This window comes from Terrapene carolina, unplaced genomic scaffold (genome assembly GCF_002925995.2).
Source record: "Terrapene carolina triunguis isolate 2854851 unplaced genomic scaffold, T_m_triunguis-2.0 Scaffold33891, whole genome shotgun sequence".
NCBI classification, from domain to species: domain Eukaryota; kingdom Metazoa; phylum Chordata; order Testudines; family Emydidae; genus Terrapene; species Terrapene triunguis.
Window position 1 is genome coordinate 2,475,601 of NW_020698242.1, and position 17,032 is coordinate 2,492,632.

Genomic DNA, 17,032 nt, shown 5'->3' on the forward strand with positions numbered 1-17,032 from the left:
TCATTGTAGAAGTTTTCCCTCAAATTCATACTGGAGAGATTTCATCTTTGGTAGCAATAGATCATTTTCTTAATTCACAGCAGGCCTTAAAAACCTCAATACAATATTTTTTTGCCTTCCTAAGGTACAGCTGTTTATCTCAGTCACCAAGTAACATGCCCTCTTTGCCTGGCATCACTGAGATAGGGTGATTTATAGCATCAATATTGTGATTCAGATCTCAGCAGGATCAGCAAAGGAGAGTTTTCAACAATGAAGGTTGCATTCTGTTCTCATTTACCTTGATGTAAATCAAGAATAACTCATATTAAGTCAGTGGAAATGCACCAAGGTAAATCTAGTGAGAGCAATCAGAATCAGGCCCAAAGTCTTTAGCTAAAAGAATGTATGATCACACCACCTATTTTCTCCTGCACAGTTTAATAAACTAACAAAAAAAAAGTCCAAATAACCTGTGGTGTTACTATGGCAATTTCAAGGGATATTATTTTCTGAGATATTCTTTTCCATTTTTATAGAAATGTACATTTTATGTATCGTGTATATATTTGACAATGCATCCCCATTAAAAAGAGCTATAATATCATTATCATGAAAAGATAGCTTCATATATGCTATTAGTCACCCCAAGTTTATGGCACTGCAGATTTTATATTTTTTACTTTGTACAAGATATTTCTTAATTTATAGTCACGAGGGGATTTTTGCCTCTTGGCAACCTTGTAAACCCATGTAACTTGTGTTAAGTAATGTTTTATTTTTAATGCATTTTTTGCATTCTGAATAAATATTGTTAGGATTAAAGTCAATACAATAAACTCACTCATGTTAAATCCCCAGTTATATAACTTTAAAAAAATATATACTGTTGGTACAGAACCAGGAATTGAATTATAATACAGAGGCAGCCTCGGACAAATGGAAAGGTTTTCATTCTCATTCAAGCCAATAGGAACTGAGTGTGCTCAGCTCACCTGAAAATCACTTTACTTACAGGTCCAAATATGAATGTAGGTGCCTTGCCCTAAGCAACCATTTATGAAAATTTGGCGGTGGATCCTTCTTTGCTATTCTTTTTAGCTACTGAAGTTCTGCACACAGCTAATAACACCTTGAAGATGGAATAAATCAAGTATAAAATGTCTTTTGGGTCAAAGAGACATTTTAAATTTAAGTCCATTAGTTGTTATTCAATCTAGCAATATTATGGCCTACACTAGATTTTCCTAGAGCTATGTTTGTACAGCAGAGCTTCCCCAATAAACATTTGCAGTGAACTAAAACTTTTAAAATGGGCGATATATTTACTAAATTTACCAGCAACATAGTTAAATTGCAACACTTATCTACTTCTAAATATGAACAAATGATTTACTATTCAAATACTGAAAAAAACTGTTGTAACAGTGAGATTTAAGATTCATATACTAAAGCTAGGTAGGTCAGTCTGATGGGTCAAGATCTTTCCTGGTGTATTCTGTTGACATCAGTGGAGTTACACAAGGAATTAGTTCAGGTTAATCAAGTTTTGTTTAATCCTAAATCAGTTCCCACTGTATGTCATCATGACAAAGAAAGGCTCTGGAACCAGAACGTTGATGGAAGTTGATGATGATGCATGAGGAAGAATAGAATAAGCTGGTATCTTAATAACTGTCTTGTCGACTGTAGTGAAATATGTTAGTTTTTCATCAATGAACTAAGCAGATATAGTGCAGAGTGTTAGTAAGAAACAGATGTGTAATAGGACACTGCCATTTTTTAGTCACTCTCCAGACCATAACCACAATATAAAGTATGTAATCCACTCTGACACTCCATCCTAGCTCACCCCATTATGCCTAGGTACAATGCAGAGCAGATGCAGAACCATCAGTGCATGCTGTTATTCTCTATAATACCTAGACACAAAAGCATTACAGTCTCTTATATAAATCCACAGTTCGGATTCAGTAAAACCCCTTGAAGCCAGTGACTGTTGTACCATATCAGTAGTTTGTGATAAATTCTTTTTGTACCTCACCCGTCAAAAAAATTGGAAGGCTTAATTTTCCAGTTTAGTTTCTTTTTACAAGTAATACATTAATAAAACAACGCTATGAAAATGAACCTATATAAAAGCTTTCTTGCGCTGAGCCCTAAATCATCATTCTGCTTAATGCACTGTTGGAGCAATCTACTGCAGCTCATTCTTGTTAGTCAAGCTGGCCATGTTTAGGCTGCATAATTTACCTGTATATTCTCATTTGCAAGCTTTGACTAGCTGTCAGATCAAAGTTGTTTTGTTAGAAACCAATTATGTCAATCCATATCACAGTCAATCCCTGTGTTGTTGGGATTTTTTTTTTAAGTGCTTTCCTGATAAATGGTGATTCATTAACCACCTATTGTCCATTGAATTGCTTGAAAACTAAGCAGGTAACGTGCTTGGTTAATATTTCATGCTTCATTAAAACTGAAAAATATTAGTAAAAGAATGTTTTTCAGTACTCCTTTAAAATAACCATGAAGCTCAATATTTTTGTGTGTGTTTAATATATTGGTGTTGAAATTATAAACAGATACTATGAAATACTACATAAGCTGTCTAATAAATGTGATGGATTGTCTAATTAACTCTTGATCAGCAGCGGTTTTTAAAGATGTTACCTACTGAACCTGATGGCAGTTTATGACCTTCATGTTGAATATTCAGCTAATTACTCCTTGGACAATAATTAAGTTTCTTGAGACACAGTCACTCATTTTGCCTTATAAATTATTATGCTATTGAGCTGCTCAATCCATTTGGCTAGAAAACTGCAGTTCTCCAAAGATTACTTAAATTCTCCTACAGTATGAACAGATCATACGAATTTATCTGAGTAGATTACAGGGATGTCCATTTTGTAGGTTTTCCATTGATCGACATACTGACCTTGAGAGACAGTTCAACATTAATGCAGATGATGGAAAAATAACTTTGGCAACACCACTCGACAGAGAAACCAACACGTGGCACAACATAACTATTGTAGCTACGGAAACTAGTAAGTGCTTATGCATTTGTCTATGCTTTACTTTTGGTTCTGTTTGTCTTGTAATATTGTCTGTTGTAGTTTCAAATGTTTGAATAACTATTAGAGATTGTATAGATTGTGAAAGATATTCTACAGTATACGTGGTTTAGATTTTAAAATAACAAGGTTGTGAAAGCTAAGCTAATTTTATATGACGTTCTCCTATCTTGTCTATTTTCAGAAATGTGTTTTATAAGTGAGGAAAGTAACATATAGTTGTAAAAGAGAATATGGATATGTTTGTGCAGGAAAAACTGTAAATGTAAGAGAGAAGGAATACCTGGTGAGAATCTAATAGAAGGAGCGTGAAATCTTCACACCATTGAAGTCCAACTGTGGGCCAAATCCTGAGGTCTTTACTCTGAGTATTTACTTTGTTCCAGTCCCATAAATGGTTAAGCATGTATGTAACTTTGCACATGATCAAAGTTACATACGTGTTTAAGTATCCACAGGATTCAGGGTCTTAGGCCAGGTTTCTAAAATCTAAGTCCCATTGAGACTGAATGAGATCTAGGCTTTGCATTAGGCTTAGGGTCCTAAATCTATTAGGCTTACAACACTGAGCACAGTAATGCCTAAATACCATTAAAAATATGGGCCTTAGACCATAACCAGGCAAAATTCTCAATTAGTTCAATTTTGGGGATTTAGGGATTAAACAAGTTTAATTATTATTATTTCAGAAAAGAAACTTGACATAAAGAACCTATTGCAGTAAAGAAATCTTAGGAAAGTTGGTCTTTTATTTTTTAATGATGTTGCTGAGTGGTTTTCCCATCTTTTACAGGTTCAGTTTAGATACATATGTGTTCTTGCTAATATATTTATTCTGCCATCAATGTGTATACACAATTTCTATTAGTAGATGCGCTCTTCCCACACTGTCCTAAGATATTGTCTCCTGTTGAAGAAGCCATACTAATTTTCTAATGATATGATAACCATAACCACACTAACCATGTTCATGATCTCTACTGATTTTCAGCCTTTTTCCTCCCACCCTTTCTCAACCATCTGATTTAAATATTTGGTGCTGTAATAACTGCTACTTTTAATTACGAAGCTCATAACAACCATCATCTTCCGACATGAGAATGAATGACAGAATACAAGGTTTTTACTTGGATGTTACAATATTTTTCCCCATAGTATTTATATTTGAAAGTCCAAGCCATGAGTGGTAACAGGAGTGTGTGAATAAACAAGAAAGATATCATTGAATATAAAATAAAATCTCAAGTTTTCCCCACGCTATTTAACATTTTTATCAATGACCTGGAAGAAAACAAAATATGATCACTGACATGATTTGCAGATGACATAACAATTGGGGGTGTGGTAAATAATGAACAGGACAGGTCACTGATACAGAGCAATCTTAATATGTCTGAAGGTAAATGTAGACGTCTGGGAACAAAGAACATAGGCCATACTTATACAATGGGTGACTATCCTGGGAAGCAGTGACTGAAAAAAAGTTAGGGGTTGTGGTAAATAATCTGCTGAATGTGGGCTCCCATTGCAAGGCTGTGACCGAAAGGGTTAATACAATCCTTCAAAGCATAAAGAGTGGTATTTCCAGTAGGAGTAGAAAAAATATTTTATCTCTGTATTTGGCAGTGGTACAACCACAGCTGGAATACTGTATCCAGTTCTGTGTCCACAGTTCAAGAACGATGTTGATACATTGGAGAGGGATCAGAGAAGAGCAGCAAGAATGATTAAAGGATTAGAAAACATGGCTTATACTTACAGATTGAAGAAGCCCAATCTATTTAGCTTATCAAAGAAAAGGTTAATGGGAAATGCAGTCTTATTTGGGAAACAAATATTTAATAACAGGTTCTTCAATCTAGTAGAGAAAGGTATAACATGATCCAATGGTTGGAAGTTGAAAGTAGACAAATTCAGACTGGAAATAAGGTGTCAATTTTTAACAGTAAAGGTAATTAATCACTGGAACAATTTATCAAGAGTCATGATGGATTCTCCATCACTGATAATTTTTAAATCAAGATTGGATGTTTTTCTAAAAGATATGATGTTCTAGGAATTATTTTGGGAAAGTTCTATGGCCTGTGATATATGGGTGGTCAGATGCTTACAATGGTTCCTTCTATCTTGGAATCTATGAGTTACATGCACAGTAAACTGTATTAATATGACCTACCATTGTGATTTGTGTGTAGTACTATAAATAAAACTTGCCCTGTTAATTACTGCTAAATCTTGTGGGCTAACACTAGTTTGATAGCATGGCCTGAGTGCTTTCTATTGGAGAAGCCCTAAAGTATGGAAACAACCATTTACAGGGACAGAAGTACGAGTCTATTGTATGGAGCATCTTTTGCCCACGTTAATATCAGCCAGTGAGCAATACTACCATCTCTAGTGGAGAAAGCTGCAAAGTGTAATGGTTAGATTTTTGTGGATGTAGAAACACTGATTCTAAGGAAATTTTCCATACTAGTTTTCCTCAAAGCATCGTTACTTCTATCACATAATACTGTGAGAGTCTCTGGATTAAGTTTAGAAGTGTGAGCAATAAGGGTGATGTCATGGTGGGAGTCTGCTATAGACCACCAGACCAGGGGGATGAGGTGGATGAGGCTTTCTTCCGGAAACTAGCAGAAGTTACTAGATCGCAGGCCCTGGTTCTCATAGGAGACTTTAATCACCCTGATATCTGCAGGGAGAGCAATACAGCGGTGCACAGACAATCCAGGAAGTTTTTGGAAAGTGTAGGGAACAATTTCCTGGTACAAGTGCTGGAGGAACCAACTACGGGCAGACCTCTTCTAGACCTGCTGCTCACAAACCAGGAAGAATTAGTAGGGGAAGCAAAAGTGGATGGGAATCTGGGAGGCAGTGACCATAAGATGGTCGAGTTCAGGATCCTGACACAAGGAAGAAAGGAGAGCAGCAGAATATGGACCCTGGACTTCAGAAAAGCAGACTTTGACTCCCTCAGGGAACTGATGGGCAGGATCCCCTGGGAAAATAACATGAGGGGGAAAGGAGTCCAAGAGAGCTGGCTATATTTTAAAGAATCCTTATTGAGATTGCAGGAAAAAACCATCCCGATGTGTAGAAAGAATAGTAAATATAGCAGGAGACCAGCTTGGTTTAACAGTGAAATCCTTGCTGATCTTAAACGCAAAAAAGAAGCTTGCAAGAAGTGGAAGATTGGACAAATGACCAGGGAGGAGTATACAAATATTGCTCAGGCATTCAGGAGTGAAATCAGGAAGGCCAAATCACACTTGGAGTTGCAGCTAGCAAGAGATGTTAAAAGTAACAAGAAGGGTTTCTTCAGGTATGTTAACAACAAGAAGAAAGTCAAGGAAAGTGTGGGCCCCTTACTGAATGAGGGAGGCAACCTAGTGACAGAGGCTCTGGAAAAAGCTAATGTACTCAATGCTTTTTTTGCCTCTGTCTTCACAAACAAAGTCAGCTCCCAGACTGCTGCACTGGGCAGCACAGTATGGGGAGAAGGTGACCAGCCCTCTGTGGAGAAAGAAGTGGTTCAGGACTATTTAGAAAAACTGGACGAGCACAAGTCCATGGGGCTGGATGCGCTGCATCCGAGGGTGTTAAAGGAGTTGGTGGATGTGATTGCAGAGCCATTGACCATTATCTTTGAAAACTCATGGCGATTGGGGGAGGTCCTGGATGACTGGAAAAAGGCTAATGTAGTACCCATCTTTAAAAAAAGGGGAAGAAGGAGGATCCGGGGAACTACAGGCCAGTCAGCCTCACCTCAATTCCTGGAAAAATCATGGAGCAGGTCCTCAAGGAATCAATTCTGAAGCACTTAGAGGAGAGGAAAGTGATCAGGAACAGTCAGCATGGATTCACCAAGGGCAAGTCATGCCTGACTAACCTAATTGCCTTCTATGAGGAGATAACTGGGTCTGTGGATGAGGGGAAAGCAGTGGATGTGTTATTCCTTGACTTTAGCAAAGTTTTTGATACGGTCTCCCACAGTATTCTTGCCACCAAGTTAAAGAAGTATGGGCTGGATGAATGGACTGTAAGGTGGATAGAAAGCTGGCTAGATCATCGGGCTCAACGGGTAGTTATCAATGGCTCCATGTCTAGTTGGCAGCCGGTTTCAAGCGGAGTGCCCCAAGAGTCGGTCCTGGGGCCGGTTTTGTTCAATATCTTCATTAATGATCTGGAGGATGGCGTGGACTGCACTCTCAGCAAGTCTGCAGATGACACTAAACTGGAAGGAGTGGTAGATATGCTGGAGGGTAGGGATAGGATACAGAGGGACCTAGACAAATTAGAGGATTGGGCCAAAAGAAACCTGATGAGGTTCAACAAGGACAAGAGCAGAGTCCTGCACTTACGATGGAAGAATCCCATTCACTGTTACAGACTAGGGACCGAATGGCTAGGGAGCAGTTCTGCAGAAAAGGACCTAGGGGTCACAGTGGATGAAAAACTGGATATGAGTCAACAGTGTGCCCTTGTTGCCAAGAAGGCTAACGGCATTTTGGGCTGTATAAGTAGGAGCATTGCCAGCAGATGGAGGGACGTGATCGTTCCCCTCTATTCGACATTGGTGAGGCCTCATCTGGAGTAGTGTGTACAGTTTTGTGCCCCACACTACAAGAAGGATGTGGAAAAATTGGAAAGAGTCCCGCAGAGGGCAACAAAAATGATTAGGGGGCTGGAGCACATGACTTATGAGGAGAGGCTGAGGGAACTGGGATTGTTTAGTCTGCAGAAGAGACGAATGAGGGGGGATTTGATAGCTGCTTTCAACTACCTGAGGGGGTTCCAAAGAAGATGAATCTAGACTGTTCTCAGTGGTACCAGATGACAGAACAAGGAGAAATGGTCTCAAGTTGCAGTGGGGGAGGTTTAGGTTGGATATTAGGAAAAACTTTTTCACTAGGAGGGTGGTGAAGCACTGGAATGAGTTACCTAGGGAGGTGGTGGAATCTCCTTCCTTAGAGGTTTTTAAGGTCAGGCTTGACAAAGCCCTGGCTGGGATGATTTAGTTGGGAATTGGTCCTGCTTTGAGCAGGGGGTTGGACTAGATGATCTCCTGAGGTCCCTTCCAACTCTGATATTCTATGATTCTATGATTATGAGGTTCACCACAAGGATTAAAACCTATGTCATTATATCTTCACCCAGAACTTTACTGACATTGAATACTGAGTCCAGCCATAAAAGAAATGCACCAACGTTGACTAGCTAAATGAAGCAAAATGGTTGTTTTTCATTACTCACTGAGCCTCATCCAGCATAGCACATCCATAGGCTTCTGAGCTAAAGAAAGGTATTGACAGTGGAAGGACAGCAGGCTGACTTGTTCAGGAGAAAGGCTGATCTGCTGAATAAGGCCAAAAATAAAATATAACAAACCCTCCCATGAAAGAGCACATCTCACGCAAAAGAGCTATCTGCTTTCCTCCGTTAGTCTGTTTCACTACTGGTGTAGTTGCACAGTATGCAGAAAAGGCACTGGGGTGCTATTGTAAGACTTCCCCGTGGTCCTTTTTTGTGAATATATGGTTTTCTTATAACTTCCAAAAGCAATACTTGGCACTGGGTGTGGAAAGTCCCCTGTGGAATTAATGTGTTTTCTTGGTATATGTGCGTACAATACATTTGCCCTGTCACCAGTAAGAAGTGGGGGAAACACTGAGACCAGGAGGCAGTAATCCCCCAGAATAGGTAGAAGCCAGGAGACAGTAATCCTGCAGAATAGGGAGAGGTTTATTAGGAAACCCTCAGAGCTGCTGTGGGCTGCCAGCCAGAGAGGCTGCTTGCTTTGGAAACTGATGTGTAAGGCATCTAAGCTCTGTAGCAGGGGTCTGCAACGTTTGGCACGCGGCTCGCCAGGGTAAGCACCCTGGCGGGCCAGGCCAGTTTATTTACCTGCTGACGCAGCAGGTTCGGCCGTCCCGGGCCAATGGGGGCGGCGGGAAGCGGCACAGGCGAGCGATGTGCTGGCCGCGGCTTCTCGTCACCCCCATTGGCCCGGGACGGCGAACTGCGGCAAGTGTGGCCCACGATCGGCCGAACCTGCCACGTCAGCAGGTAAATAAACTGGCCCGGCCCGCCAGGGTGCTTAGCCTGGCGAGCCGTGTGCCAAACGTTGCCGACCCCTGCTCTATAGTAATTAGAGCTGGTTGGAAATTTTCTACAAAAACAAAATTTCTGTGTCAGAAAAGTGGGAAGATATTTTACAAACATTTCCATGATTTTGTTTTGGTCGTCCTCCCCCAAATACTTTGACCTGCACTGGCGTAAATATATTAGAATCTGGTAGCATTAATATCATTGCTGTTTGGTGAGGTGACTGATTTAAAAAGAGGAGTTTTTGTATAAAGACTGTAATGCCTTTAACTGATTAAATTGAATGTATAATCCAAATGTGCAGAAGAATTTCACTTTCCATTTCCTCTCTAAAAGCTAAAGGAAAAAAAATTTTTTTTCAAGAAACTGCTTTAACTGACTTGTTTCTGATTTGCTTCTACCAGTGTGTATCAGGAGAAGCTCCACCAAGTCAATCGAATTACACTGACATCAGAATCAAGTCCCCGCCCTCCCCAGCTTTAAATAAATATATAATTATACATAAGTATTTTTAATAATAAGCCTTGTCATTAGGCCTCATGTGAGCCACAGCATCCATTACTATTGTGAAACTGCTGCCTACAGGGTGGCTATGAAAAAAAATAATTCATAGCTTGCACCTAGCATTAGAGTTCCTGCTGATGGCTTTTTTACATTTCCAGTGTAATTATGTGGCATTTACAATGAAACAAAGGCTGAATTTCACAGAATACCATAGAAACCTACTTTTTTTTTTATTTGAGGAAATATTTTTAAAAGCTTCTAAGACAGAAATAAGTGTGTTTGGTGAGTTGTCATGGGGAGGGAACATATTTTATTTTGTTGTTACTTTAAGTTTGGTTTTTGTTATGAGACAGTATGTTCCTTGAAAATCTAATAGAGACAGTGTACTGTCTCTCAGGCACTAACTATGAAGGGAAATTCAAAAACATTGTCAATATAATTGTCTGATGATAATATCAATGAATTAATGATCTTGTAAATAAAAATAGAGTTACCAGATATGTAGAATATTCAATCTGGGGTTCAGACGGATATTGAAGAGCTCATTCTGTCCTAGTCTATCACTAGTCTAGTCCTTGGCCATTACTTCCCAGGCTCTGTTCAGGGCCCACTTTTACTCTTATTGTGGGCTGGGATAGAGATAAGTTGACTTGTTTGGGTTCCAGAGTTCTCTTAATCAGTGGTCAACTGTAGGACAGTTTTTTGTCCTTGACTATAAAAAAAGTGACTACTAAGAGTCTCCTCCTTTTGCGATATCCTCACGTGATAGCCTCCTCCACTGGCTGTCATGTTTCGAGTAGAAACTGATCTCTGATTCTTTTCAGTTGTGATGTAAATAAATTTTGGCAATCTTCTGCAATGATGAAGACAAAGGAAGTATTTTGCTCCATCACCCAGACATGAAGTCTTAAATAGTGGTACTCTTTTTAGGTGGTAGATTGTATGGTGAATGTGAGCTGCATTCTCTTGGAAGCAGAATTCAATATTTCTTGCTGTAAACTTTCTATTTAACTTGTGGTGAACACAATTAATTAGCTTCAGACAGCCTTTGGCTGCCTTTCTGGTAGAATATCTGTGTTTGAGAATACATGTGGGGAACTGAAACGTATTTTTTCTGAGTTTCAAACAGTTTCAAGATGTAGTTGCAGAGCTATATACAAGATGGATCAATACCTTTCACAGCTGGTAAAATTAGCTGGTCAAGAATATGATGTCCTTAGTTGGTGGAAACTGTTAATATATTCCTTTGAGAAGGCAGGGGGCCAGTTTCATTCAAGTGAGAAGTAATTAGGCTCATGCTCAAGAAGTTGTGTCTTGATCCTGACCATCTCAACAACTACCAGTATGTCTTCTAACCTTAAAAACTTATTGAGCTGATGTTATGAAAGCACATGAAGGCCTTGACTTCCTTTACACCTTTCATTCTGGCTTTAGGACTGGGTATGGATATTGTGCTGGTCACATTGGTAGATTACCTCTTTCTAGCAATAGAAAGGAATCCGTTTGGATTTTTTTTTTAGATCAAAGCACCAGATATGACATTTTATAAATGGTTAACAGAATTATCACCATTGTCTGTCTTAAATCTGTGCGATATATAGACAGGTGATGATTTGTAAGCTCATTCCTAAATTGCAATAACTAAATAGCATACAGTCTTCACCAACAAAGTGAATGTCCCACAGTGGTGATTCTCAGACAAGTCTTCAGCCTGGATTTATTGTCACTATGCTGAAGATACGGTATGCTTCAGTGTTTTTACAGAGAGACATCAATGCAAAATGTGGGGCTGAAAGTAATCTTAAACACTGCACAACAGCTTCAGCTATATCAGATGAGATTTTCAAACCAGTGCAGGAGATATTGCCATGTATCATTAATTTTAATGGAAAGATGTGTGGATAAGTTTCTTGCACTGCTTTGAGAAGCTCAAGCATTAGTCTTAAAACATAAATCAAGTCACCCCTTATTTATTCTACTAAATATTTTCTTACCATTGAAAATATTTGTATTTAAACAAGAGTTTGTTCCTTTACAATTAAACATATTTTCTATTCTGCCATGTAGTGACCCTGTTACGCTGATATATTATGTCTCATTATTTTTTAAGATAACAGAATAAAACAAAGGATTTTTAACTTACTGCAAAATCACACTGAAATAGAAGCTTGGAGTGCGAGGCAGACAGTCACTTATTAAAGTACAGCAAGAGGGATACCAAAAATGACTAGTGACATGAATTGATTCTTCTGTTTCCTTCCCCCCGCCCCCTGCCAAGTTTGCTCCAGAGAGAGAGAGAATCTTTTGTGAGTCAAGAAGAATATAAAGTAAGAACATGAAGTTGATTAAAATCTAAAGGGAGAAGTCTTGTTGGCCAAGTGACCTTTTCCTACCAGGAACATGCCTTTTTGTTCTTTGAATATAAAAGGTGAACTTTGTTTCCTGTCAGTGACTCTGGACTTTAGATACTGGAGTAATGGAATTTCACATTGTTTTATTGTATCACAAGGTAATATGAGACTGAGATCTAAAGAACTTCATAATGTATGCTGAGAATGGAGACTTTATTGTGATTAGAAGCTTAGGAGAATTCACCAGGTGGCTGGGGACTTGATATAGTTTTATTTTCCTGTGTTGCAGTCTGAAGAGGAGAAAGGATTGGGGAAATATATAGGCATAAAAACTTTTGCTTGAGATACTGAGCAGAACTTCCTTGCAATAAGAATGAAATAGACATTCTCAGTAACTTCTCCGAGTGCACCTTTAACTTCCCCCTTCCTTCTGTGCAGTGTTCCTTCTATCCTTGATTTGCCTGGTACTATCTTCGAAATGCGGTTTTCTGACTGTTCAGCTATACCCATTATAAGGGAAAAGTCCCCCAGTCATTTGTAATTCCCAGTCATCTGCTCACATCCTTCCTAGCACCTACATCTCACTTACCTTCCCAGTCCATTTTTCCTACCCCTCCCCAGTTTCCATGCTTCTCAGAGTTGTGCCCTAATTGGTCCAGGTTTGAACTGTACCTCCCATTTGAATTGCCCTTTGAACAAAACATGCACTTAGGATATAAATATCACTCTACTCTACCAAAACACACACCAATGTCAAAAGTATGGCTTCATTCTCCCACAGCCCTACAACTGGTCACATGGTAATATAATGAATAGTAGCACATGGTTTTACATTGTGACTGGAAACTCAGTATCCTGTGAAAGGGAATATGATATGGTATAATGGTACTAGAAATTAAAGATTTACAATGTGCCTATGAAAATAGAAAAATACATTAAACAATGACTGAAATAGGCTGTGAATAGATGGAAATTGTGATAACTTCTACCACTGAGTGGCTAATCTGTTGGTCCATCCTGTCCCTAGTCTCACTGATGACATGTAAATGGGTAAAGAAAGCTTTGCCTTATCTATCAATACACAATTAAGATGACACAGTAATTACTGTATCTGCAGCTCTAACATCAAAAGAAAGTAAAATGTGCACTATTTATTATTTATTACACCATTCTCACTAATGTTATCCAAATATTGTAAGCTGAGTAGAATTTCATGAATTTCATGACTCAAGAAATCAGACTGCTTTATGTATCAGGCATTACATTTTTAGTTTTCACTGTTATATGTAGGACATTTCTATCTTCCCTCTGCCTTCATATTCCTCTTCTGTGATTTTCCATCTCCATCTTATAATAGCAATAACACCCTTTGCTGAGGCTATTTCCTCATCTGTTCTTCATGCCATCAATTCCTCCCAGCCTGTCATTAGTGCTAAGGAAATGCCTTGCATTTCAATCATTACTGATTAACTGATATAACAAGACTAATAATAAATGGAGGTTTAATGTAGCTGGGAGCCAAGGTAAAGGCTTATATCAGAGACAGTATTATAACTTAGGCACGGAAGGGGTGCATTAGTCACATAGTATGACTGCAGAACATTTCACTAATCCGAGGCTGAACATGCTGATATTTGCATGCTCATATCTCATAGACCATAAGTGAGGTCCACTTGAATTATGGGGCTCTGGTGAATCTTAAAAGAAATGCCTGGTTTATTATAAGACATGGGCTCCTTACTAACTATGCCTGTCTGGAATTGGCCTTGCAAAAGGTGATGCAGTGTGTTTCAGAAATATGCGCACAACAATATAAAATTATGTCATAAATTCCAACATTAAAAACTTCTAAAAAATTCCATTTTCTAAGCTGTCTCTTTGTAAAGACTCAGATCAGCAAGAGTCAAGAAAACATGGTAAGCTTTAAAGGTGATTAAGTGATGATCCCTTTAAAATACACAAGCTTTCTCTCACCTGACTGTGAGAGAACTACTGTGCTCATTAAAAATTGCCACTCAAGATTAACATATATCCTCTTTGTGTGTGTGTGTGTGTGTGTGTGTGTGTGTGTGTGTGTGTGTGTGTGTAGCTGTGTCACTTATTTATTTATTCTTTTTTTATTTCTTTGGATTCCACAAACTCCATATTTCAAGTGGATCTCTGTTATGGTTTGTGACATATGATCTTATGGAAATGAGGATGCTGAGACTTAAATAAGTGGAATGTTCTGCTTGCATTCTATGGGCTCAGTGTTGAGCCAGCCTACACCTCCACACTGGGGAGTAAAGAGGCAAAAGATATCTCCTTCCTTTCCCTGTGTTGGCCACCTACGTTATGGGTTACAACATGGAGCCGCTTCTCCCGGGCTGCTACTCCTCCTCTTGCATATGTGGGTGAAGGTGGTGCCAGTAGTGGGATGGGTAAGAGTCTTGGCTCCTCCCTACCACACATCAGATCCATCAACACAGCTGTAGAGGGGGAAGTAAGTTGAGCTAGGAAAGGGGCAGGTTTGGCTTACATCTGCCTTGGAGCAAAGTTCACAATGGTTGGCCTGTGCTGAGCCTGCCACAGTGCAGCAACATGCTGCCCCTCAGGGTGGATTGCAATGTGCCAGTCCAGCCCTAGGTTTAAAAATACACACCCTTCTTGTATGCACACTGTATATAAGAGCAGAGAGAGAGATTTATCAGGAGTTAATTATTCTGTGATATATTTGTTCTCGTAATGTTTTATTGTGTCCCAAATTCAGTCTGTGTGACTCTGAATCATAATTTACACCTTTAATCAGTTTTACGGCATGTAACTTTCAGCAGTTGAGAAACGCATATATAACCAGTTGCTCACATGTAATTTACACCCTATTCTTTATGCTACTGACATACTGGCATCAGCCAGGAACAGGGCCTCATTGTGCTCTGTGCTGTTCTGACACAGAGCGACAGGACAGTCCCTGCCCCAGAGAATTTACAGTCTGTTAGGATGAAACATGAGTGTAATAAATGATGCGAAGGAGGAGGAGAAAAATAGTAATCAAATCCTTGCATAGGACCACTCTGCACAGCAAGATCATTTAAATTCAGATATTATTTATTTTAGAACACATAAATAAGATTAATTCCTGAAGTCCCTACTATCCAATTGTAAACAGGGGAGTTTGAGTGGGAGTTTGCAAGGGGAGTTTGGGGGGAAGATCAAGAGGCAGGCAGAGGAACAGACAGGCTAGTGAAGGGAGTGTGTGGTGTTCTAGCAGTGTTTTGGTGCTCGTTGGGAGTTTGTTTTGCTGTGGGTAGTGGTGGTATGGTTTGGTTTGTTTCCCAGATTTACAGGATTTAGGTGGGAAGCCTATGACAGATACAGAGGTAGCAGTGGTAGTGACCCAAGCAGTGGAAGACACAGTGAAGATGACTGGATATGGAAGCTGCGGCATGTACATGATCCTGGAGAGGGTACCTGAAAAAAGTTTTGTCTGCATGAAGTGCCGCCTGATAGAGCTGATGGAGGAAAAGATCCGAGGATTGGAGATGCAGGTGGAAACTCTGGTTGAGTTTAGAAGGGGGTTCGAGCAGATGATGGAGCAAAGACAAGAGGAGTCTGAAGGGAAAAGCTTAGACTTGCAGATGGAAGCAGGACCAAAGAACTCTGAGGGGAGACTGCTGGGTGAGGAAAGTGGACAGTGGAAGCATGTGACTGAGGGTATTTCTACACTATGAAATTAGGTCGAATGTATAGAAGTCAATTTTTTAGAAATCGATTTTATACAGGTGATTGTGTGTGTCCCCACTCCAAGACCATTAAGACCATTAACTCGGCGGAGTGCGTCCACAATACCGAGGCTAGCGTCGACTTCCGGAGCATTGCACTGTGGTAGCTATCCCACAGTTCCCGCAGTCTCCGCCACCTATTGAATTCTGGGTTGAGCTCCCAATGCCTGATGGGATGCATCGGGTGAGGTATTTCCAGTAGAGATAAGGAGGTGTTAGCACCATTATACAAGGCACTGGTGAGACCTCATCTGGAATACTGTGTGCAGTTCTGGTCTCCCATGTTTAAGAAGGATGAATTCAAACTGGACCAGGTACAGAGAAGGGCTACTAGGATGATCCGAGGAATGGAAAACCTGTCTTATGAAAGGAGACTCAAAGAGCTTGGCTTGTTTAGCCTAACCAAAAGAAGGCTGAGGGGAGATATGATTGCTCTCTATAAATATATCAGAGGGATAAATACCAGGGAGGGAGAGGAATTATTTAAGCTCAGTACCAATGTGGACACAAGAACAAATGGATATAAACTGGTCATCAGGAAGTTTAGACTTGAAATTAGACGAAGGTTTCTAACCATCAGAGGAGTGAAGTTCTGGAACAGCCTTCCAAGGGGAGTGGTGGGGGCAAAAGATATATCTGGCTTCAAGACTAAGCTTGATAAATTTATGGAGAGGATGGTATAATGGGATCGCCTAATTTTGGCAATTAATTGGTCTTTGACTATTAGTGGTAAATACGCCCAATGGCCTGTGATGGGATGTTAGATGGGGTGGGATCTGAGTTCCTACAGAGAATTCTTTCCTGGGTGTGTGGCTGGTGAGTCTTGCCCACATGCTCAGGGTTTAGCTGACTGCCATATGTGCGGTCAGGAAGGAATTTTCCTCCAAGGCAGATTGGCAGAGGCCCTGGGGTTTTTCGCCTTCCTCTGCAGTGTGGGGCCTGGGTCACTTGCTGGAAGATTCTCTGCACTTTGAAGTCTTTAAACCATGATTTGAGGACTTCAATGGCTCAGACATAGGTTTGATACAGGAGTGGGTGGGTGAGATTCTGTGGCCTGCGTTGTGCAGGAGGTGAGACTAGATGATCATAATGGTCCCTTCTGACCATAAAGTCTATGATTCTATGATTTGGTTTCCATCCACACTTTTTACTTGCTTTTATCAGAATGCTTGGTGTTCTCGATCAATATGAAGGCAGCAGAACACAATGGGTGGTATTTCTCTTTCCTCTTCGACTGGGAGACTACTGAGCTATC

General features: G+C 39.9%; 1 protein-coding gene across 1 annotated transcript in view; it reads left to right on the forward strand.

Annotated features, from left to right (window-relative positions):
* LOC113405024 (cadherin-8-like) overlaps positions 1-17,032 on the forward strand; it is a 181,131-nt gene that overhangs the window by 106,497 nt on the left and 57,602 nt on the right. The window contains exon 7 of the mRNA XM_026663623.1: positions 2,893-3,029. Within this exon, the coding sequence (XP_026519408.1) occupies positions 2,893-3,029 (137 nt within the window). The remainder of the gene's footprint in view (positions 1-2,892; positions 3,030-17,032) is intronic.